The sequence below is a fragment of the Blennius ocellaris genome (genome assembly GCF_963422515.1).
Source record: "Blennius ocellaris genome assembly, chromosome: 13".
NCBI lineage: Eukaryota > Metazoa > Chordata > Actinopteri > Blenniiformes > Blenniidae > Blennius > Blennius ocellaris.
Genome location: NC_137662.1, coordinates 16,523,950 through 16,548,580, shown reverse-complemented (window position 1 = coordinate 16,548,580; position 24,631 = coordinate 16,523,950). Strand labels below are relative to the sequence as shown.

Here is a 24,631-nt window from a genome sequence, read left to right as displayed (position 1 = left end):
GAAGAGCAAGATCAAAAAGAAGCAAGATCAAATGAAAAAGTGAACTAACTGCTCCACTTCTGAAATGTCTCTCGTGGGAATTTGCCCGATAAAGACGCATTTCAAGGCATATATAGAATAACTTAATCTATTTTAGCGCTTGTATTTATCGCATATCATATTGTTATAGCAATGACGGCACATAACGCGACACTATCATCTTTCAGACTTTCTATATTTGGCCTCACGTCATTGTACAATTTGTGAAGTCCTTCTCAGATTCAACATACCGTAGTGGCTTTTCTTTTGTCCTGCACACCTGCGTTCATTCTTCTTTTTCTTTTTTTTTGTAACGTTATGCAATGTTTAAGCATCATCCTGGTGTCCGCCCTGAGGGGCCGGGACTGTGGCTGTCTATGAGAACACAGCCACATATCCTCTTGCTGGTATTGTCTTTATTGCTTTTGACCTTTGCTTTTTTTTTTTAAGCGTGATGCACCCTTTTGATCATAGTAGCAGGAATGTGCACGGTCATTGGACATTTGGCTCTTTGAGGGGCTGCAGGCACTTTCTGTTTAATGGAAAGTGCTAAAGAGTGTGACCGTTTACATTTGTACGTGGGAATGTACGTGTTTATATTTGTGTGTGTGTGTGTGTGTGTGTGTGTGTGTGTGTGTGTGTGTGTGTGTGTGTGTGTGTGTGTGTGTGTGTGTGTGTGTGTGTGTGTGTGTGCGTGTGCGTGTGCGTGTGCGTGTGCGTGTGCGTGCACACACTTTTATAAAAGAGATGTCACCGTTCCCACGAATGAAAGAGGATAAGGCCGGCAATGCTCCAGAGTGTCTGTCAGTGTATTCTAACAGTTTGTGCGTGTGTGTGTGTGTGACCACTACACACACACACCCACACACACACACACACACACACACACACACACACACACACACACACCTCCTCCCGCTCTGCTTTTCTTCTTCTCCCCATCACTCCTTTCACTACTTGATAAGAGGCTCTCATTCTGCTGGAGCAACATTGGCATTCATATCACAACACACTGACATCTTGGAGATTATCATATTTCACAATCTTTGCGCGCTGGTGGATTTGTGCTTTTTGGCTCCTCTCAGGTACGTCCGCGAATTTCAACTGGTCTCGCACCTTACCGATCGGGATCGCCCCACATCGCAGTTTAGTCCTCCAGAATTTGCTCGCGATATCGGCACGTAGCTCTGTTTGACTGTCGCCGCTTGCTTAACGATATTTGCAGCCTTGTGTTTGGACTCGGCATCTGCTGCTCACACGTCACAGACCACAGACTGCAAGACTTTGCAACATGTGAAGCCAGCCTGGTCTCGCGGAGCTCCGTCGATCTACAAAAACTCCCAATATTTTATTGAGCGCATGCACTTTTTTATTTTTTTTTGTGTGTGTGTGTGTGTCTGTTTCACATCTCTGTCATCACCCTTGTAGAATCCTTCACATCAGCTCATTTATTGTACACCAGCTCTCCTTCTTTTAACTTTCTCTGATGTGCCACAGTTCGATCACGGACTACTAACTCTGCTGCTTTATGTGTTTGGTTTTTGTTTTTTTCTCTCTCTCCCAGGTTTCTTCAGCACAGTGAAAGAGCTTCCTGCTCCCCCTGCCAGTGTGTCAGCGTGTGGGTGTCTGTCTTTGTGCAGAGGTGTATGTGAGTCACAGGGTGAATATGTTTGCCTGAATTCCTCTGCACACACATATACACCTTGGATGGAGAGTGTTCGTCCTGCCAGACGCTCCGCGGAGATGCATGGAGCCCGATCCTCCGTGGTGCAGCTCCTGCTGTTGAACTGGTTGTGCATGGCGGCGGCAGCGGGGTACCCGTTCAAAACGCCCCAGGACCTGGATGTGACTCCACGTGTCACCGTGTTGAGCAGTGGTAAGCACAGCACTGTGCACATGTATCATCTTACATGGCAGAAATTTTAATTTCCTAAACTATCTAACCACATTTCAAGAAAGATTACACTGAGAAACAAGGAGGTCTGCATCTCGACATCAAATCACAATTTATCCACGTTGGGTCATGAGGGAGCTGAAGAATGTGATGGAGTAAGGCATCTACCGTGGACACCAACCACCAAACATGCCTTCAGACTGTGGGAGAAAGCTGGTGTTCCCAAAGAAAACCCATCACTGACTGAGAGAACATGCAAACTCCAGACAGACTCAGACTCCAGCAGGGGATAAACTCGCTTTACAACCAGATTACTAACCACTACGCCATTGTGTGGATAGAAACTCGGCAAACAATTTCTGTGAAATCTGGAGTTTTGGCAGTGTGACGTGTCATATTGCTGTCAGTGCTTTGTAGTTAAAAACCTAAAGATTACTATTAACTGAATATTGATTGACTTTAGAACTAAAGTGCAATGATTGTGCAGCAGAAGCTGGTTGTCCTTTTGTTTTCTACATCTCTTTCACATCCCTTTCATTATCTCCGGCAGCTGTCCCTCTGTGTGGTTTGGCTTCTGTTAACCATCACAATGATGGTTTTTTTTTTCTGGTTTTTTTTCCTGATTTGAAAAGCTACGATTATTGTTCACTTATTATGTGAGTGATGGCATGTAGCCTGAGGTGCTGCAGAGACGGGTGACGTGCTTCCACACGGATCTCTGCGGAGCGCACACGGAGCCTGACGCCACTGTAGGTAGTGGAGAAGCACCGTAACCATGACAACTGTTGTAGTATGGCGCAAGATGATCTTAAACTGTAATTTCCTTTCATGCGGCGCCGTTATCTGATCCTGCACTTTTTTCACTCATCATCAAATTTACTTCCTCCATTTGATCACTCCATATTTAATGAATTATATTTCTTTGAGTACACCGTCAGCTTCCACCCAATGCCAACCTTTTCTTTTCGGCTCTTGATATGAACCTCCTCCCTTTATCTCTCTTCCTGTGACTTGTCGGTTGAGCACTCAGGTCCTCCTACATGTCTCGCCTCTTGTTTTATTAAATAGGTTTTATTGAGAGTGTCTCCACATTTTGAAATGGTGCTCTTCCACCTGATGATTTTAGATTTTCTGTTAAATCAATTGTATTAGAGAGTAACTATTTATTGAACATCTAACTAATGAAAGCTTAACAAATGTGCACATTTGTTCCCTCTTTGTTAGATAATTGTAAATAATCATTACAGCAAAGTGGCATTTTTGTATGTGAATTACATTTTTCTCCAGAGCATCTAAAAATAATACCACTGATACTTGTTTTTGCTTGTAACATTTGAACCGAAAGGTTCATTTTATTCAATAATTTCTGCCCTCTTTTAATATAGATACAAAAACATCTGATCTTATGAAATATGTTGAAATACTTTGAGGCTGACAAATTTAACAAAAAAATCCCTGTAATATATTTTAATTTACCTTTCATGAATATAAAACATATGCACGCTTCACAGTTTGAACTGAATAACAATAATATTCAAATATTTTGACATGCCCCAGTCACTCAGTCAGTTGCATCCATTTACATCAGCACTTCGGCTTTTCCCCTTCTTTCTTTGATTCAATATTTCTCCATTCATTTGTACTTTTAATATTTGAATTACCCTTTTCTCATTGCTTTATCTTGTCTGAAGCTTCTTTGTATCCTTCTCCTGATGCAAAAACTTAGATATGCAAAGTTACCTCTAATCCATGTAATCCCCGAGTTTCTCAGCGCTCTAAATGCACGGCCTTCAAACGTGCAGAGTTCCCACATTGCGCATCTTGGAACAAATTGAAAAATCACTATAACTATTATGAATCAACTTTATATAAAGAAGATAAACGGCTAGTTCTTGTAGCAATTTTTTTTGAATGACCTGGATTTCGGCCCGAGACGGTGTTTTGAAAGTTGTCTCATTTTGACAGTCAGCTGAATTCTGTGTCGACAGCTCCCAGTGTCAAAACACTTTAAACCATAAACAGGCCTGCCGCTCGTGTGCAGGTTTGTATGTGAGGCTCTCACGTCACAGCCTCGAGGTTTAGTTTGTGTGTGTGTGTGTGTGTGTGTGTGTGTGTGTGTGTGTGTGTGTGTGTGTGTGTGTGTGTGTGTGTGTGTGTGTGTGTGTGTGTGTGTGTGTGTGTGTGTGTGTGTGTGTGTGTGTGTGTGTGTGTGTGTGTGTGTGTGTGTGTGTGTGTCCCTGAACACGGTGTACTGTGCAGATCAGCTGAGGTCCCTCTAAATGTTTGCTCAGTAAATAATATCATCTGGGCTCCTCACGCCGTCCCCCGTAGACCAATTCTAACGCACCTTTTCTCGCATGATCTTGTAAGCCGGGGCTAAAATGTCCCTGGGGGATGTTATTTCACTGTTATACAGCCCAGATAGAATCTCCCTGCGCGGTGGTCTCACATTCATTGCTTTGTGTTACCTGGCTCCAGCCGTCAGGCCCACACACACACACACACACACACACAGGCCGTATTGTGTATCGTAATGCTTGAATTACACTGAAGAAAAGTAGGCGGTGTCCCTGCTGTAGTTCATTGTCCTCACCCACAGTGAGACACTTGCATCTCGTCTTAAAAGTTGTCGATGTCAAAACCCCCATGCAGGTAACACCGCTTCTCCCCCTGCGGAGAATGGGGTTTGGAAACACAACAGCTGATCGTCCAGGAGCGGCTCAGGATGAGAACTGACTGATGCTGTTACTGCTGAAGTGAGCAGGCTGGGTTGTGTTTCGCCGCAGCTGATAGGAATCTTAATGACAGCGTACTTGATAACCATGCAGTCTGCAGGGGGAAGTGGATTGGCTGAGAGTGTAGGAAGTCTGAAATTTCAGCGATAGGCATGAAAAATGTCTCGCGTTTGCGTTTGTATGGCTCCCCGTCAAAATGATACCGCGGCTGACAGTAAAACCTACTCGGCATTAGTCAGCTCAGTGTGATTATACATTAAATTACAACATGGCCGTGGTTCACTGTAGCCTTTAGATAGCGCTGTGGTTGCTGCACTCCTCCGCTGTGTCAATAGTGGTGTCATGTTTACTCAAGGTAAGTGGGCTCCTGATAGATTGTATGTTTAGAAGTTATGTAACACCACAGGATCTCATGACCGCTACAACACGCTGTGTGAGTGTGTTTCTCTGCAGGCGCTGTGTGACTGAACCCCATTAGAGTCTTGGCTTGTCAGAGCAAATAACCCAATATAGCCGGGAGAGGCGGAGGTGGGGCATAAATACAACAAAATCCTCAAACCACACAAATTCCCCCCCCCCCCCCCCCCCCCCCCCCAAAACAAAAAAGTGGTGGTCATGAAGTCTGATAATGTGGGTTTAATAACTGTCCTGAGTTGAGCTGTGCAAGATAAGCATAATTAGGGACCTGGAGGCAAGGACCCTATTGTTTTGTAATCTTGTTATTGTTCTTGGTGGAGATAACATTTCATGTTTGATAACTGTTACTCTTTAGAAGCTGAAAGTTTGCTCAGCTTTGATCCTGGAATCATCACATTTTTAGCTCCTCCAGTGATGCAACTCGGTGGCATGTTTTTGATTTATGATGCCACTTTTGTCCAGGCTGGACTGTCTTTGACTCATGCAACTTTTAACTTAAAAAAAATGAAAATAAAATAAATAGGCACTTTTTTTCTTATACTGTTGCTGCTGATGAGATTTAGCATGTTCACTTCTCAGTTCCAATAATAATTTTAGCCTTCAGCCAATGATCTTCATTACGGTGACCTCTGGGACTTTAGTAGAACCATCCAACATGAGTTTGTCGTTACTATTAAAATATAAGTATTGACAAACTGCCAGATATTAAATGGTTTTTGGAAACAACTCCCCTAAAAAAAAAAAAAAACACCTAAATATTGCACATTTTTTAATAATTATACAACCGTGAAGTTAAAAATAAATCCTAGTCACACTGGTGGTAATACATTTGCATTCACTGATCTCTTGAGCTCTCGTGCTGTTTGCATATTGCTCTTGTTTATATGCTTTTGTTTCGTGAGGCTGTGTTTGCTCTTCTTGAGTATTTCTTAGAAAAGAGAACTGAACCATGGGCCACAGCCCAACTACATAGGCTACAGCCCATGTGTCAACTGCAACCTGACATTCAGTTTTTAATTGGCAGCACTGTTGTGAAAATAATCATGAACATGGCCCACATATTATAAACCTGCTTTTGTCTGTATTGTTTTAATATTTGGCCCGACTTGAACAAGATGGCCCCGCAGTCATCAGCCTTTTTTTCAAACAAGAGTTGATTCCAGGCTACAAAGTACTGCAAAGGGCTACTTGATTACAAACTGCATAAATAATTGTCACTAATTCAGATCACGTTTGTACTGAGCAGTATTTATTTATTTTTTTCTTCCAATAAGGCCTGATGGCTCTGGGTGAGCTTTTCCTGCAAAAAAAAACAAGGCTAATCAAAGGATTAATGTTGCTCCCGGTGACCAAAAGAGGTACCGGTAATAGAAAAGTATAGAACATTAAGGCGTGACCGTGCCATCTCTATATGGATGTGGTTTGGATACGCATGGATAACATGTCGCGTTTCTCATTAGGATACGTTCGTACGTCAGTGATTTCACACTTGCAATATAAACTATCTAGTTGCTGCAAGTTAGAATGAAAAACCAGACTTTTTATCTGCTGGATTTATGTTTTATGCAAAAAAGAAAAGGTTACCACGGTGGCAGGCGACTGATCACCATAAACAAAATGTCGTCCATAGCTAATGCTAGCGCCATGGACATTTATGGATAAAAGTAATGATAGTTTATTAAGCAATAGTCATGGAGCAGGAACCTTTATATTTGAGGCAATTCTCTGTTTGAATTTCTATTGATGCTATTTTAGATAATAGATAATCACCTGAAAATAAAACCCAACCATCCTGTGGATTCGTTTGTTTATCCAGTTCTGAACAAAATGTCTTGTTTTTCCTGCTTCTGATCGAATGTGAGGACCCGTGCAGGCACCGAAAGAGGTTTTCTGTGCAATACCGAGAGTTTTAATGGAAGAAAATTCCTTGTGTGGTCAAATAACAAAAATTAATCTCACATTTTTTGAAAAGAAGTCCCCCAGAATCAAAGGACAAGGCCGTCTCACCACTTTACAGCAGCACTCCAAAATCATACGGCGAGGAATCCATCATCGGAGATGAAATTCTGTTTCACCCTTTATCCTCGTGTTGTCAGGTTAGATTGAAAAAGCTCTCCCTCTCCAGCTTTTAATATGTCCCTCGCCCTCGTTTTGGCTGCGTCTTTCTCAAGGCATTTAATACGACGCATTTATGTACAAACATCCACCAGCATGAGTTTTCAAACAGTTTAATTTATCACATTCAGATGATGATAGAACTTGCAATATGCATTTGTAAGTAACCATTTCAAAAACAACTACAGCAAATTAAAAACCTGCTTCTGTATTTGACTGAATATGAATATGAACAGGGGGATGCTTTTCTTTTGATCTTTAAAACGTTTTTTGAGAACCTGCAGTTGCTCCCATAGAGATAGACCATAATCAATAGCAGCAGCGGACAGTGTTGGTGCTGAGATCTACCCAGGTGGTCGTGTATGTGGGCATACTAAGAGAATCAGGCAGTTTCCACCGCTTTCATTGTCCACTGCCACACCGGGGACACGCCGCGATACTGGAGTTATCCGAGGAAGCGACATACCACAACAAACATTTGCCAAACTGCTTGGTCACTGTTATTTTTCTCTTCCACTGATTGTGAGCGTGTCATCTGGGAAATTTCAGCAATCGCCTATTCGTTCACTGAACTGCAAGCAAATTACACGGACACTAAAGAACTCGGGTGGCATATCGATATTTGCAAGCAGCTGTTCTGCATAGATGTAGCAGAAGCAGCATGTTGGGGGGGGGGGGGTGTTTACAAAAGGTCACTTTCATTAACAAGCTCTCCTCTCCTCTCCTCTCCTCTCCTCTCCTCTCCTCTCCTCAGGTCTCCTGGGCTGCAGGCGTTTCCACTCCTCTGCAGTCAACTACAGCACCATGTTGCTGGAGGCTGACAGTGAGCGTCTCTACGTTGGGGCCCGGGGGGCTGCATTCGCTCTCGACGCCTCTGACATCTCAGCCAGCTCTGCTCTTACTGTGAGTTTGTTTGTGCTTCTGTGTTGCCGGGTGTTGTGTGTACATGCACGTGTGTGTGTGTGTGTGTGTGTGTGTGTGTGTGTGTGTGTGTGTGTGTGTGTGTGTGTGTGTGTGTGTGTGTGTGTGTGTGTGTGTGTGTGTGTGTGTGTGTGTGTGTGTGTGTGTGTGTGTGTGTGTGTGTGTGTGTGTGTGTGTGTCTCCACTGCCATATCTCACATTCTGCCATGGCTTCATTTGCATTCCACACTGCAGGGACCTTTTGAGGCAACATCTTTCCTTTCTTTCTTTCTTTTTTTTGGGGAGGCAAAAGTATTTATTCCCATGTCAGCCTCTGTGTGTTTGTGTCTGCATGTAGTCATGTTATTTTAAACCCACAATACTCCACAGCTCCAACAAGGGAGCATCCTCCTCAATAAATTGCTGTTCTAATGGGGGAAAATGGAAGAACTAACTACTGTATCAGTTCACTGTAACTTTGAATCAATACAGGATTTATATAAATATCGTCTTTGTACTGCATTCCTATTCACAAGAACCTTTCTAATTAATTCAGTTTATTAGCATAATAATTATTAGAATTTCCTTTCCTTTGTAGGCTCTGACTTGGAATTTCTTCATTTTGGAGCAGCTGGTGGTCTGTTGGCCCTTGAGCCAATTTTCAAATAATTGATAAATTATCAGTTTTGGTTCATCTTGAAGCTGAAGCTGAATCTAAATTTGAAATTACTATATCACTGAGTTAATCTCAAGGTCATTTATATGCATAAAAGTTTATTAATATGATCATATAGTAATAATTTGACCCTCTGGTAGTGAGCATGTATATAGTAATGGAGAATGATTATGAGATGACCTCTCCTATTTCTATTTCTTCTTCTTCCTGAGCTTGCATATGTTTCCTCTGGGCACTCCGGCTTTGTCTCAGTCCAAAAACCTGTCTTTGAGGTTAATCAGTTACATGGATCGTTAGAGAACACAGATGGATGGATGGATAAATGAATTCAGTCTTTAATACTGTATACGTTGAAGTTAGAAATTCAAATGTGGCCTCACTCGTTTCTCCCTCCCCTGCTGCGTCATATTTGTTTCAAGTCTGGATTTTATTTCACATTAAACAAGCATCAAGCCTTCAGACGCCTGCTAATGTCCATATATCAGCCAGAAAGGCATTTTTACCTTCAGTAGAAGCCGAACTGCTCGAATTTATTGAATCAAATTTTAATCCTGGTCTATCGTATTTCTGACAGAGAGACGCTCCCAGTTATTGATAAACGTGTCTCTTCAGAAATAACTCGATTAGATAGTTTTAGCATCACTTCCAGTAACGGTGTGTGTCAGTATATCTTGGGTTGAAAAAGAAAAAGAAGAAAAAGGCCCAAAACGGCATTCAGCACGTGTTCTCACCATGTGGTTGCGTAACCTGGTTGACTTTGTTTCAGACAACATGCGGCTTTGTTTGTTTTATGGTGACAACCTGACATTAAGCTAACTATGTAAATACGGCAGTAGCGTGTGTCACAATAGCTGGTGCGTGCATGTATAGCCCACCAAACGGCTTCTCCTCATCCGAGTGTAGGATGTTTTAGAAGACTTTCTTGTTGACATAAACGTTTAAAAAAAAAAAAACATGCAGCTGTGAAACAGTGACATAACTTCATGGTGAAATAAATGAAACACTAAATAAACACATTTAAAGACCAGTTTAAAAGTGGTAAAGACGTGGAAAAAAATGCCAGTAAATATCAGTGCATTACAGAACGCTCTACACTTTTTAGTTTGATTAAAAGTAACTATATATAAAAAAGTGTGTTATTTTATTCTTACAGAAGTAAGCGATCTTTTTGAAAAGTACAGGTGTTAATTTAAGAAGGATGAACTATTTACAGACTCCAATTAGTTTAAAATGCATGAGAAGAAAGCAAAGGCAACAGAAAAACTCCCAACGTGGACTCAAGGTCTCATTTCTGTTCCACCTCGATAGTAGGGTTTTTTTAATTATTTTATTTTTTTGTTAAAAGCAATTATTTTCAGTGGGTTTGAATGCAGTTGAAGTAAAATCGAATTTTCATGTCTGTACAAACAGGCTGTTTTCACATGGAAGTTGTAAAAATATTCATATTATCTCCCGTCTTCTACATGGAAGCCGAGTTTGAGGCGATTATTCAACCAAACTATCACTAATGGAAGAATTATTAGAGCAGAGATGGGATAATAATGTGTTTTTATTTTGCTGGGATATTTTACTAGAGACTTGAGCAAGCCAGTGATATGAAACCATCACACTCTCACTGTTCTCCTTCTATCTCGCTCTGTGTTATAGATTGAGTGGGAGGCCTCCCACGAGCAAAAACGTCAGTGCCTGCTCAAGGGAAAAGACAATAAGGTGGGCATTTAGTTCTTCTTTATCATCTTTTTTGGTGTTTGCGTTTCTCATACGTCTTGATCATTTGTTCCCTCACAGTAATATACATTTCCGCTTCTCTCCTTCAGACCGAGTGCTTTAATCACATTCGCTTCCTCCAGAGGTTCAACTCGACTCATCTCTACATGTGTGGGACGAATGCCTTCAGTCCCCTCTGTGCATACATAGTGCGTTCAAGTGTCACGTTTTCTTCTATAGCCTCGCTTCGGCATAACTTCAACCGAATATAGATCTTTTAAGGTTTCATAGCTGCATCAGTCACCGCTGATGAAAGCGAAAGTTTTAGTAATTGTCACATTGCTTCTGCTGCACAGGATGAAGAGAAGTTTGTGATGTCCTCTCAGCCTGAAGAGGGGAAAGACAAATGTCCCTACGGTCCCACAACAGGTTACACTGCACTCATTATAGGTGAGACTTTTTATAGAGCTGTCACTCACTTGGAGTTTAAGCAAATAACCCGATGACCTGAGGAGTTTGTTATATATTTTTTTCCCCAGACCGGCAGATGTACACGGCTTCCCAGTACGAGTTCAGAAGCTTTCCAGATATCCGCCGCAACTCTCCCTCTCCCACACTAAAGACAGAAGAAGCTCCCACGCGCTGGCTCAACGGTGAGTATGAAAGAGATTTAGTTTTTTTTTTGTTTGTTTTTTAGGCAGCTGAACGGGGCAAATGGACGAAGCAGGTGGAGGAGGGATGTAACAGATTGCAAAGAACTACAGATGTTGGCATCTCCATATCAGCGCATATTGTCACATTGATTGTGGTTGTCCTTGTTTTGAATGTGTGTTTTATTGTGGTGGTTCTATGTAACCAGGGTGCGATTTGCGATGAAAGCAGAAGGGAGGGGGTCAAACTCAAAGGACGTCACAGAGCAAAGATTGAGTAACTTAATGTTATCTTAAAAAAATAAAAAATAAAAAATGCAGACAAAATGAAATATAATAGATGTTTTCAGTGCAGCTTATTATAGTTTTTCATTTCAAAAGGAATGCTTTGAATGTACAGCCATCGACAAATGTTATATATTGCCTACAGTGCGAAGCAAGTGAGTTGTTGCATTCCTTAATGAAGGGAAATATGACGGCTCTGCTGTACTCGGATTTCAAAATGCAATTATTAGATTTGTTTTATTGTCTTCTGCTGGTGAAGTAGCTTTAATTACTGTGCAAGAGAGATAAAAGTTTATTCCTCCCTTGATAAAAATGATTAACCAGCAGGAAAGGGTACGTAGACCAGTGGGACAGAGTTTATCCCGCCCATGCCCTCCCAGCCAATCACAGCTCACTTGCAACACAGAGAAGCCTGGGTTTTAATAGCACTAGATGCATGATAAATAGTATCCTAGTTACTGAGTTAATGATTGCCGTGTTCTTTTTTCTGGCACCTGAACACTGTTGGTGAAAGTGAAATTCTTATTCAAAACTAAAATACAAAAAAAATCTTGTCTTTAAAAAAAAAAAAAATGTTATTGTAAAATGCTGCAGATTTTTCTCCAATCTTCATGGCAATAAATCATTGTATCCTGTTTTTGTCTAATTTGTAAACCGCATACCAGTCAGAGTATTATTCTGCCTGACGTGAGGTTAATTTTAGTGTGTCTTTCTTGCTCTTGCAGAGGCCGACTTTGTGGGTTCGGCTCTTGTGAGGGAGAGCTTTGGCAACAACACTGGCGATGATGATAAGATCTACTTCTTCTTCACTGAGAAAAGCCAGGAACAGACAACAACCTACAGCCACAGCAGGGTGGCACGAGTAGCTCGGGTTTGCAAGGTGAGATCAGAGCAAGAAAAAGATGCGGGAGACGTTTATGCAACTGGAAGAGAAACTTTGCATCACGATAACTTGAGTGACGCCTCAGGTGATAATTGGGGTGGGTACTGTAATAGATGACAGCCTGAATGGGGAACGCATTTGAAATAAGGCCCCAGTGTAATTAGCGGAGCAGACTGTGTGGCTGATGAATTGGAAGCAGCGTCAGAGGAATGATGGATGATTGCAGGTGAGACAATCTGCTTAGCTTCTTCTGCAAGCTGAAATGTGAAGGCTTTATATCTCCGGCTGCCAAGAAAAGGGTTAATAATAGCAAGAGCAAGCTGTACAGTGTCCTCATCTTGTTGTTTGCTCTTCTGGCTCCTCCTCGCCCCCCCAATAAAAAAAATTCACAGACTTTCTCCTTGAAGGATCAGCAGCATATTTTCATCTTAATAAGAAGTGCCTTGTGGTGACGCATATATAGTGTTTGTCGTAGGCTAAATACATTGAAAAGTCCATACCAATAACTTTATTTAATCAGGGTTTCTAAAGAAGTTGTTGCCTTTCCACTGTTCCAACCTGTCTGAACTTTTACTTTACTTTTTTTCAAGCGTTGTTGTTGAGATACGTGTGTTTGCATCAGAAACTCACTCCACTTTGAGTACTTTGAACCTGTTGAGGACAAACAGAGTCATATACAAACTTGTATATTATAGTCGGAGCTCTCTGCCGTGGGAAGTCGTAACCTTATTGAATATATCGTTATTGCTCTCCCGTGCCATCTGGCCTGCCCTTCAGGGGGTTCACATCCTCTCGCGTGCCACCTTGAGCTCAGTGTTCAATCTATTTTAAAGTGTTTTTTGTTGGGTTTTTTTCTCCACTTGCGCTTCCCTCATTTGACCCTGCCGTCTCCCTCCTCTCCCTTCTGTTTGTCCTTTTCTTGCTCCTCCCTCAGGGCGACCGCGGAGGCCAGTTAACTCTCCAGAAACGCTGGACGTCCTTCCTTAAGACCAGGTTGACCTGTTCGCTGCCCGAGTACGACTTCCACTTCAACATGCTGCGCAGTGTGTTCGTTATGCCCGGCCACACACCGCAGGACACGCTCTTCTACGGCATCTTCGGCCTTGAATGGTGAGGGGGGGAATCAAAGTCTCCGGCAGACGAGGGCTTTGAGAATGCAAATACAATTGAGCCAGACGAAGATGAAAGACAGCAATCGATACGTTGAGACATTGAGAGGACAGGAGGGAAGAAAGAAAGAAAGTCGGAAGAATGTCTTTATATCAACAATGTGAACAGAAAAAAGTTTTCTGGAAGAATTTTGCAGAGATATTTGGGTGAAATTAATTTGGATTAAATGACGAAATACAGATGTATAGGGTCCCAAAAGTCACAAATCATTTTAGTCAATAAGATGTCACTTCTGTTCGATATAGATGAGTTTGTTCTTACTGTCCTTAATTAATATTCTAGCATTAAGCTGGGGATTCCTAGAAATACAAAAGGAGCAACTGTTCAAATGGTATCAAATAAATAGTTTTATTAGATGGATAATAAATATGAGCAAAGAAAAGTTGCTTATCTCCAGGAGGCGTTACAGCAGTTCACTTCTAACTGATCAAGTCCCGACTTTGTTGCAGCTCTGCGAGTTAACCTATCACATTAAGTTAGTGAAAAATCCCAAAAAGCACCTCATCATTTAATATTCTGGTGCATAAGTGTATTTAACTGAACAAACTAAAGATTTTTGTTTCCTGCAGCTGCTTTTCAACATGTACTGTATCTTCAGGTACTTGCTTCAGTAGTTTTCATGTAAAGCAGCAGCTGGCGGGAAATGGTTGTTGTGTAGAAGCTGTTTAGGTCTCACTGAAAGAAACCAATGAGATAAAATTACACTGGATTACAAGAATTCACCATATCCTTTAGATTTTTTTTATCCAGACAAACTAAATAAAATCATGGTTTCTAGATGGAAACCAGTTAGATGTCTGAATGAGTGCAGTCGTGATAGTAACAAACTGAGGTTTATTTTCAATCTGCATAGCCGTAAGTGTTCTCTATGGGGGAAAAGTGATCTACTTTACAGTGAATTTCATTCCCCACAGGCTCTATCAGCAGATGTTTTGTGATGGAGTAAACATAGACAAACATGATTCAGTTTTTTGGGATGCAGCTCTCTCCTCTTCATTTTCTTCCCTCCACTCTCACTGCACCTCTTGAAAACCATTTCATTGTCTCCTCTTTACCTCGTACTCTTGTCGGAGACTTCTCATCAGCTTCATACGATCTCTGTCAGTGGGTTTTTCCCCTCCTCCACCTTCTCTTCTTCCCTCCTATTTGTGTCTTCCCGTCGTTCGGTTGAGGTGAGCCACTGATCGGCTGTACGTCCCCTGCTGTCACTATGGAAACCTCGGGTTTACTGCTGTTATTGTCCGCGGCTCGCTGTCTGCTCTTCCTCACTGTGAGTTGTGTCTTAGGAAAAACGTGAAGGCATCTGCAGTGTGTCGGTTCTCACTGTCTGAAGTCCAAGAGGCCTTTCAAGGACCCTACATGGAGAACCAGGACTCGGGCTCGAAGTGGAAGGAATACACTGGAAAGATCCCCACGCCTCGACCTGGAACGGTGAATACACTTAGTTCTGCTCTCTCAGGTGGAGCTTTCACATTTTGTGGTGCAGTTCCCTGATACAGACAAGAGTTGGACAACGACAGAAAAGTTGAATGGTGGCTCTGATTCGCTTTGTGCTCTTTGTACTTTTATTAACACGGAACAACAGGATGTAAACGAGATTGCTGTAGCGACAGTTAATATGACTATGTAACTTTCACAGCAATGCTATGTGAAGGGTTTAATACAACTCTGCACTTGCAGGGGGGGGGGGGGGGGTTACTTATTATGAACCACTTATAAAATGTCACATTGCATCAAAATACCAACAACAATTGCAATTTAGTGCACATCAATTATGATAAACTGCACAAATTCGCAAGGCACCTCTAGAGCACAACACGTCATGTGTTTGGTCCATTTACAGCTCTTTGGCCCCTTTCGTTTATACTTCAGTCAGACTTTGATCAATTAGGACCAAAGTTTGTTTAAGCGCGGGGTCTCGGTCCCCTTGGTCCACTTGTTTGGTGTGCACCAGAGTGCAGACAGCAGCGTTCAACAAACAACTTCAACAAATGGATGTAATTAACACAATAAACAAACACAATAAGTGTGAAGACGTTCCTACACATAGTGTCAAGGAGATACAACTGACCCAAAGTGACGAAGCCATAAAAGGAGAAGACACTGAACAAGATGAATTGAACATGATACAGAGGATGAGTTCAAGTCCCCGTGGATGATGCTCAAAACAGAACCAGCTTATGTCACAGAAGCCCATTTCCTCGGCGATTAACTCGGAGCTTTGGTGACAATGGCTTAGCACTGCAGCCAGGGTTCGCGGCTTCGTTAGCAGGGGCAGACATTATCCACAGCAGTGTCACTTCAACATTTTGTTGGATGTAATTTTAACTTTGCTATTAAGCGGGAAAAGCAAGCTGGTCAAGGGTTTTAACTTGAGAGCGTGAAAGCCTATTAAGAGTTTGCTGAAGTCATTTGAAAAGGACAAAAAAAGAGAAGAAAACTTAGTCAGGTGCTGAGAGCTGAGTCGCCGGCATGTCAGCACAAGGCGGCTACGGAAACCACACAGGCTCATTGTCATCTAAGCAGAAGTTGCATTTTCAACACACAGTCTAAACCCAGCTTGCCTCTTTTTTTTTTCTTGATCTTAATTTTCCCAGTCCACCGTTTCGCCTAGCCACATGCCATCTTCTCTGCTTTGTAGTCTTGGCCTGTATTTCCAGAGAACTTCTTACACATCGGATATAAATGTCTCTCTTTTGTCTCCGCTGCCCTCACCATTTCCAGTTATTTGCTCCTCATTGCTCCTTTTGTCGCTGTCTTTTTCCCCCGCAGTGTATAACTGACGCTCTGAGGGCCAGAGGCATCAACGTCTCAACCTCGCTGCCTGATGATGTGCTGGATTTTGTCAGGAGGCATCCTCTGATGTCCCAGCAGGTCCAACCCTCAGACAGACGCCCCCTTTTGTTCAGGAGGACCACAGACTACACGCATATGGCCGTCCATGTTTTTCAAGGACTGGATGGACAGATGTACCACATACTGTACATGGGCACAGGTATGTTTACATCATGGAGCACTTTTTGTCACTGAGCCCAGGTCGACTGCATCACATTAATAGTTCATTTCCTTTTAGACATTTAGACTTTTCACTGAAACTTACTGAACCATGACAGAATATTATCGGGCATTTGTTATGTTTTCTTTAATTCACTAATAACAGTACATAAAGCAAAAAACACCTGTTTAGTTCTTAATTGAATGTTTGCAACATTGCACCTTGACATGATTATTGATCACCGTCTGAATGATATTTCTTGCTTTTGTGGTCCTTCATTTCAATGTTGTCCTTTGTATCTTTTGCTCAGATGACGGTTGGCTGCACAAAGCGGTCGAAGCCGGTGGTCAGCTGCACATTATTGAGGAGCTTCAGCTGTTTGAAGATCCACAGCCGATCAATAATCTATTAATATCTGACAAACAGGTAGCGTGTCCCGCCACCGTCCCCTTAAGACACTTCATATGTGGCCGCCTCTGTCCTAAAATCTATTATCTTCCTCCTGCCACAGACGAGCGTGTACGTGGCCTCTCCATCAGCCGTTGTGCAGCTGCCGCTTTCCAACTGTCGCAGATACGCGTCCTGCTACGACTGCATCTTTTCCAGAGACCCTCACTGTGGCTGGGACGGAGCAGCGTGTGTGGACATCGTGACGCACACCAACAGGTTGGTGCGCGTGAGTCAGACAAGTGGTCAAAGGTTGACATGACCAGGGACGGTTACAGGAATAGCTCACAACAAAATTGCATCTGAATTGAATCCAGTTATTGTTTGTCTCTGAGGATATATTTCTTGGTAGTTGCTTGTGCAAATGGTTTAACTGTTGCCCCTTGAGGTGAGATGGCTCGTGGCAAATCACACACCTTGTGGCCTGGGCGAAACAAGCAACAATACTTATTTGTACAGTTTATTTCTGTTAAAAACCATACTGGCTTTCACACACAGACTTACTCAGTCCCGCTGTATATTGTTTTTGACCTTGGGGTCTGTTACAACCAGCACAGACTCTGGGCTCATTTGCAACACTTTGCTCTTTGTGTTTCACCATTTGCCCTTGTGTTGCTACGATAATAGCGCCACACATGTGAGACGTTTGTGTCACAGTTTGAAGGCATCAACTTAAAGCAGGTTTGATAAATTGTCAGAAATCTGTCCTACAGCAGGCGTAAAGCAGGTGTCCTTATTCTTTCAACTTGAGTAATCTTGAGTATCGTTGTGCCGTGTCACCATGTCACCTCTCGGAGTGGTTGTGTAATCACAATGCCGGCAGAAACCTGACGTTGGCCTTTGATAGTAAACTGTGTCAATCTTTTCACCAGAGCAAACAAACTTTACTCAGTTGAAAATATGGCAGCAGTGAAATATATGACATGTGACTAGAGCAGTATGAACTACATTGAACTGTTTTACAGCATCACTGTGACGTTACTGTAGAGTAATTGCACATGTTACTATATGCACTAAAACTACTTTCATGCTAAAAAAAAAAAAAAGGTTTATCCTTTTGTCATTGTTCTTATTGTTTTCTACTTCTTCACAGATCCACTTTAATCCAAGACATTCAGCACGGCAGCATGGGATGCAAGCACACACAAGATGGTACGCAGAGACATCAACTGCCATTCAGTGGCGCCGCTTAAATGAAGTTGGCTTTTAACGCATAAAAGAGATTAAAAATAGACAACTCCAGAGATGCATAGTTGTCATCAGATGGCACGAAGGCCTCTTTGAAAGTTGATTATGCGCACTGTGTTGGCAAAATCCTCTTCCCCCTTCTTCTTTAATCACATTTTTGCCATCTCCGGAGAAAAATCCGTTTGATATTCCAGGCAGGGAAACGCCATCTCTCACTTCTCAATTTCTGCCTTCTCATTCTCTTTTCACGTGAGGTGGTACAATGGCAGGAATTAAAATATTTGAAATTGGGAGTTCTTAGGCCTTGATAACTTTGGATAGCCTCTTATAAATGTAGCTGCCGTGAAGCCGTTAACATATAAAGTGCATCGTGTTGTCCTGTTTAATGTGGGTTTGCTGCTGGTGTTTCAGGTGTCGCCCAGCGGAGCCGCTCTGTGCGCGTTGGCGACGACGTGCTCCTGCAGTGTGAGCTCAGCTCCAACCTGGCGACGCCGCTCTGGACTCGGGAAGGCAGCGAGGTGCAGGGCTACGACCTCACCTCGGGCTTCCGAACGGGCACGGACGGCCTGCTGATCATCGAAGCCCGGCAGGACCAGAGCGGCATGTACACGTGTCACTCGCTTGAGAACAACATCCAGGTCGCCATCGTCACCTACAATGTAACCGTCCGCTTGGACCTGCCGCCTTCGCCGCCTGTTGAGTCAGCTCGTGACTCTCATAGTCTGTTTGCAACGCTGCCAGTGCCCACCGAGCGTCCCGCCTCTGAGAGGCCATTGCCGCCACCGCCAGCTCCCCTCATGCCCCAATCGAAGCTGCTCTCCCCCAGGAGCATGGAGGCCATGTACCTGTCTCTAATCACCATCCTGGGTGGCCTGTGTGTGGTCCTCACCGCGGTCCTGGTCTACGTGGGCTTCTGTCTGCGAGTGGGCCAGAGGGGAAAGTACTCATTGCGTGCGGCGGCTGCGGCCTACCCGGTCAGCAAGAGGCCCAGCAAGAACAGGAAGCAGCATCGAAGCTCCTCCCACATGGAGCTCAAGACCATCTCAAGTCACTGCAACGGCAATGGCTTGTGTAACGGAGTTTCAAAGATGCATAACGGTAGCATGGAGGACGGGGGCTTCCTGCAGATCGTGCCCGGTGAGGGTTACACTTCTCCCAACAAAGAGCCTCCTCCCCCGGCCCCGCCTCTCCCTCCCACGCCTCAGACTCCCTCGCCGGAGTGCGACTTCCCCAGTGGACTGTCGGCCACGCTGCCCAGCGTCCTCAGGAGGATGAATGGGAACAGCTACGTGCTGCTGAGACAGAGTGACTCCGAAAATACGTCACCGCACGGTCACTCCTTTGCTGAAGAGCTCAACAAGATCTTGGAGAAGAGGAAACACACTCAGCTGCTGCCCCGGCCGGACGAGAGCTCCGTATAGAGGGAAGTGGGTCCCCTGTTGTGGGTGGAGGCCTGTGGTCTTGGTGCCTGTCACATGGCTCATTGTCGTTGTGGACTGAAGCAAAGAAAGAGACTTACACACTTATTGACTTGGGATTTTTTTTTTTTTTTTTTTTTGACACATTCATCCAGGGGCTTTTTGAAATAGCCTGTATTCCTAAATGAGAAATCCCAGTGAAGGACCAAGCATGAAATAGAAAATAAATGAAATCTACCTCACCTCAGTACTGCCCAGAAGGATCCCTGCGGTCAGATCGCAGTCTGATCCAAGTGTCAGCGCTGGGATCTCACCTGCAGGAAGGATCTCCGCTCCAGGAGGAGCCGAGAGGAAAATATGGACTCCCAACAAGGAGCAGAGCCACATGGGGAATATAAGTACATGCGAGAAGTCGGTCCAGACCGGGGGGCAGCTAGCCAAAGTTCGCTTTGACTGTCAAGTGCACAGATGGCCTATGCATTTTTAAAACCTGACATTCACTCATTATAAATATTAAGGAAGGCTGGACGTGCGAGCGTGGGAATGCGGATTGCAATGTTTTCATACTGACTTAACGGATTGCAATAACCAACAGAAAATAACACGTTTCACACCAGCCGAAAGTAATAAAAGGGTGAACTAATCATTATTTGATATCACTATGAATCTTAATCAACGAAATTATAAATTTTGTAATTTATTATAGTCTTTTCTATTAATCATTAACTGCATAATGCACCTTAATCGTTTATAGAGAATTGATCACATTAATAATCAAACCCTTGTTTATAAAGAGTAGTTAGTCATTGCATACTGTGCAGGGTAAAGCACTGGTTTTAAGCTCGCAGATGAATATCTCTTGCCTCTGTCTCAGTGTTGGCAGGGATTGGCTGCAGCAGCCTGCGGCCCTGAACTGGTCGACGCGGGTACAGACGATGGCCGTTTCCATCATTAATGATTAAATGTTGCCTAATGTTAAAGAAGCCCCATGTTGGCTTTGATTACAGTGTTTCAGTTTAGCTCTAACTAATTTCTTAAAATGGAAAACAAATTGATGTCAAATGTTAATTTATGATAAATAAAATGTTGATGGACATGCATGATGCTCTTAAGATGCTTGAAAAAATATTAGATAGTGATTATTTCACCAAGTATTGAAACTGTGGCTTTTTTTTTTGACAGTATTATTGAGCTTAATGCACTTTAAATACCAATTTTAACGTGCTTTGAAAAAGTTAATGGACACTTTTATGGAGTCTGACACCCGGCGCTGTCAGCCGAAGGACAATATTGGCCCTTTTTTTTTTCATGTGTGAAGAGCTGCGACTGTGGAGGCCGCAGCTGGACCTTGTCTTGCCACACGGGATCATAAGAAAGGGGAAGAAAAAAAAATCAAAACTAACGACGACTATGTCCGAAGTGATCCTGAATCCACCACTGAGCGACACGTTGCACGAATCCAGAGATGAGGATGACGGACTGCAGGGCACGGTGTTCACCAACTGCACCCAAGGTTAATATTTTTACATCTGTGCAACACATCCTACACGCCGGCACTTTGCCAGACAAGCATTTATAAATATAAATCATGGACTTTACTGCATCGCTAAATGCGGACCGATCAATGTTTTTGATTCATCTTAATCTATAGCTGTCTGTATGATCACAGGTTGTTGATCTGAAATTAGTGGAAATGTCTTCGTGTACAGAGTTTAGTCGTAGAGAGTGAAACATGGACAATATTAAGCAAAACTCCTCTTTTTTTTGTCTTCTTGTCGACTTATTGATGGTACATCAATCTTCAAAAGCACCAGACATTTTATGTATGGTAGAAAATTGAAGAAATTCTGCAGTCCTACAACAATATTTTGTGAGTAACTTGGTGATCCAACGCAGTTTTGTGTTCAATTCTTCTTATCAGTGAGCTTCTGCTGCGTCTGACTGTTGTTCTTCTTTTTGAGCGCCGTATTAATTAAACACTTGTCTTATGACAAGGTTTGACCTCACTGGAGAAATCTCCCCAGACATTTACGCAATGTCGCACTCTGAGCCTCCAATTATTTTCTCCTACCCTTGGGCTCAGGGTGTGGTTTTGTATTCTATTGCTGTACGACAAGGATGGAGGCGCAGAAAAGACCGACATGCACAGCGCAGCCCCGTAAACACACGCATACGGCGTGTGTAAAGGCCTGTGTAAAGGCTTTTGATTGAACTGCTCCAGCCTGTGATGTGAGGGCGTGTGATATCGTATGGGCTCAATGATGAGCCGGGTTTTCTTGTCAGAGGCGCTGATCAAAGGAATGAAAGAAAGTGCAGCTTCAGACTGTGCACATTAAAGGCTTTCGATAAAAACACTTTGACCTCATTTTACACGACATGGTTAAATTAACTTTACTGTAAAAATACTTCCAAGTGGCAAATACAGTCAGTGAGATGTAACTCCTACTGTACTCTGGCCGCCTAAACTCATGGCTGCAATGCAGACGTGTGCTTGAATAATTTCCCTTCTCGTTTGCAGGTCTGGTGAGCAGAGGTCAGTCGCTCTCGGTTTATATTTACGGACGACCATCTCGCAAACCAACGGCAGATGGCGAGACTGACGGCGGTGGCGTTCTCTTAATGAGCGGCAGAGTCGAGACTCGCCATCGTTAGAGGACAGCGGAGCCTGACGAGAGGCTAGATAAGGGCTACAAGCATGAAAGTCTCTGCGCCACCAGCCCTGCTTTACACGACTGGGATAGAAATCAGCGTCTGCAGCGTCTTTCAGAAGCCGAGCTTATTCCTTCTATCAGCAAGCGGTTGGTGTGCAGAAAGCATCCTCCTCTGTCGCAAAGACCAAACTCAGCACACTGTTGTTGTTTTTTTCTTTTACTTGCATGAAGTGTTTCAACGCTGTTTCTCTTGAAGTCAAGGAAAGGACAAGGATAACTAAATACTAATGAAGTGCCAAGGTGGATCTTTAAGAAAAAAAAGAAAGAAAAAAAGCTCTGTGAGCCTATTTTGTTGCAAAACCAGAGGGAGAGAAAACAAACAAAAAATCAAAAAGTGTATTTATTTTGTAATTTTTGTATATTTTTGGAATTGTTGTCAGTATTGCTGTTAAAGTGCCACTTGTGAGGACCACGATTTACTGAATTGCACAAAATGTGATAAATGGAAGCAATGTAGCCAAAAGCATGCAGAGGCTGCAGCACAGAAGTGAATATTTATGAACCTTCTAATGGGGAAACACACCAAATTGCATACAACCCACATTGTTTTCTTCCCCTTGAATCGCTTTGCTTTTTTCTTTTCTTTTTTTTTTGGCCTCTGTAATGTAATAGTTTAGTTTGCATGTTAAGCCATGCTTGAGCACAAAGCAAATTAAACTTAAAAAAAAAACAAAACTAACAGAATACAAGGCAGTGGGTTGTTTCACATTTCAGTCATATTGCATTCAAATAAAACTTTGTACTCTGCATCTTTCTTGTGATTGTTCAACATCATCTGTCTATCTTCTATGCCACTTTATCCAATTTAGGATCTGAGGGTTCTGGAGCTGATTCTATCCGACTACTGGTGAAGGCAGTACAATCTGGACAGGATGCCAGTCCATCACAGGGCAAACAGAGAGAACCTTGAATGTCAGTCTAAAACCCTTATACATAGCAGGTAAGAAGTGGCAGATGTAGCTATTATCATATTAAATAGGATCAATTTACAGCAGCATGAAAGCACAGACGGTGAAAATGAACACTGTTATGAGAGTGATGTCTCAAGGCTGTTTCTAGGTCAGCAGGACAATGCTTTTCACAAAGTGCACATGCAACTGTGACCTCTATTTATTCAGTGTTCATGAAAGAGTAGCAGTTCCGACACTCAATCAGAGCTCTTTAGAGGTTCCAGAGGCGGATTCAAGATCGGAAGTTGGCATGTTCGATCCCCACAGCTGATAGGTCAACGCTGTGCGTCCCTGAGCAAGGCCCTTGACCCCCACCGGCTCCCCTTGGTGCCGTAAAGTGGCCGCCCACCAATGAATCAATGTGGAAGTAAAGGAATTTCTAATGAAGTATGATTAGTTTAGTTTAAACGTATCTTTCACAAATGTCACGGTCGATAAAATAACCACCCACAGGTTTTTTCCACCAACCATGTGACCTTCACTCGTGTTTCCTGGTGAGAAGGCTTCACTCTGCTTCCTTCCCGACAATAAGTTGTAACATATTAACAGCAGCACAATAACAAAAGCCACCAACGGGACGGCCGTGTCCTGCATGCTGTGCCAAGTACCTGCAGTGTGTGCAGCTTGACGTGTGATTAACAAGCTGCCATGGCTGGCATGTTATTTACGTAAAGCTGTGTCACTTTAATCAGAGTCAACAGGAGGAGCGTGCTGTGCGCTGGGGTGGAGGATCAAAGTGCTTTTGTTGTTTTGGGGGTTTTTTTTCACTTGAAGCAGCGTTTCTCAATCCTACACCTGTACTGCTACCGCCTATAGGCATCTCCGTGCCTCCTCGCCGTCGATTCTAATAGATGGGTTACAAAATGAGGAAACATAAACCTAAAATGTGCATACAGAAAAGGGAAGAAGAAGAAGAAGAAGAAGAATAACACTGATGCTCTTGTGAGATTTGAAGTGTGACTGAACAAATTGTGATCTTTCACATGACACATTGTGACATTGTCGGTTCGGGTCATCACCTGCCTGAACAGGGTGGTGAAATGAATCTGAGGGATCAGGAGACGGCGAGACATGATGGAAGCAAAAGAGATGTTTTTCTGCCACACAAAGCTATGCCCATAAACTCTTTGTTTTACCAATTTTTTATTAATTTTTTTGCTTCGTTCATAGTTACCAGAATGAATAGAAGCTATTGTTCAAACATGCATGCTCTCTAAAAGAGGAATTGTAGAGTGGATTCAAGCCATTTAGACTTTCATTGGGAAAAGGTAATAACATTTTACTTTTACTGCAATCAGTGCCACCTAAACATCTATTTATCCTCCATCAACATTCACTAAAATACTCACATTATGGATGCGAAGATTGTATTCTTTGGCTGCTAGAATCTGGCATAAGATAGGTCGCTCCTGTCATCACAGGACTATTTACAATTTGAGTCACCAGTTTACTTAAATAGCACATTTTTGAGC

General features: G+C 42.9%; 1 protein-coding gene across 1 annotated transcript; it reads left to right on the top strand.

Moving 5' to 3' along the window:
• Positions 1-1,725: 1,725 nt before the first annotated feature.
• On the top strand, positions 1,726-19,501 carry LOC308138348 (semaphorin-4G-like; the record flags this gene model as incomplete). Its single annotated transcript, XM_080507430.1, has 14 exons — positions 1,726-1,894; positions 7,934-8,082; positions 10,403-10,465; positions 10,573-10,671; positions 10,819-10,912; positions 11,002-11,115; positions 12,123-12,277; positions 13,215-13,390; positions 14,737-14,881; positions 16,223-16,445; positions 16,756-16,871; positions 16,957-17,111; positions 17,986-18,044; positions 18,492-19,501. 14 exons carry the CDS (start codon positions 1,726-1,728, stop codon positions 19,499-19,501), a joined length of 2,727 nt encoding a protein of 908 aa, XP_080363556.1.
• Positions 19,502-24,631: the final 5,130 nt, after the last annotated feature.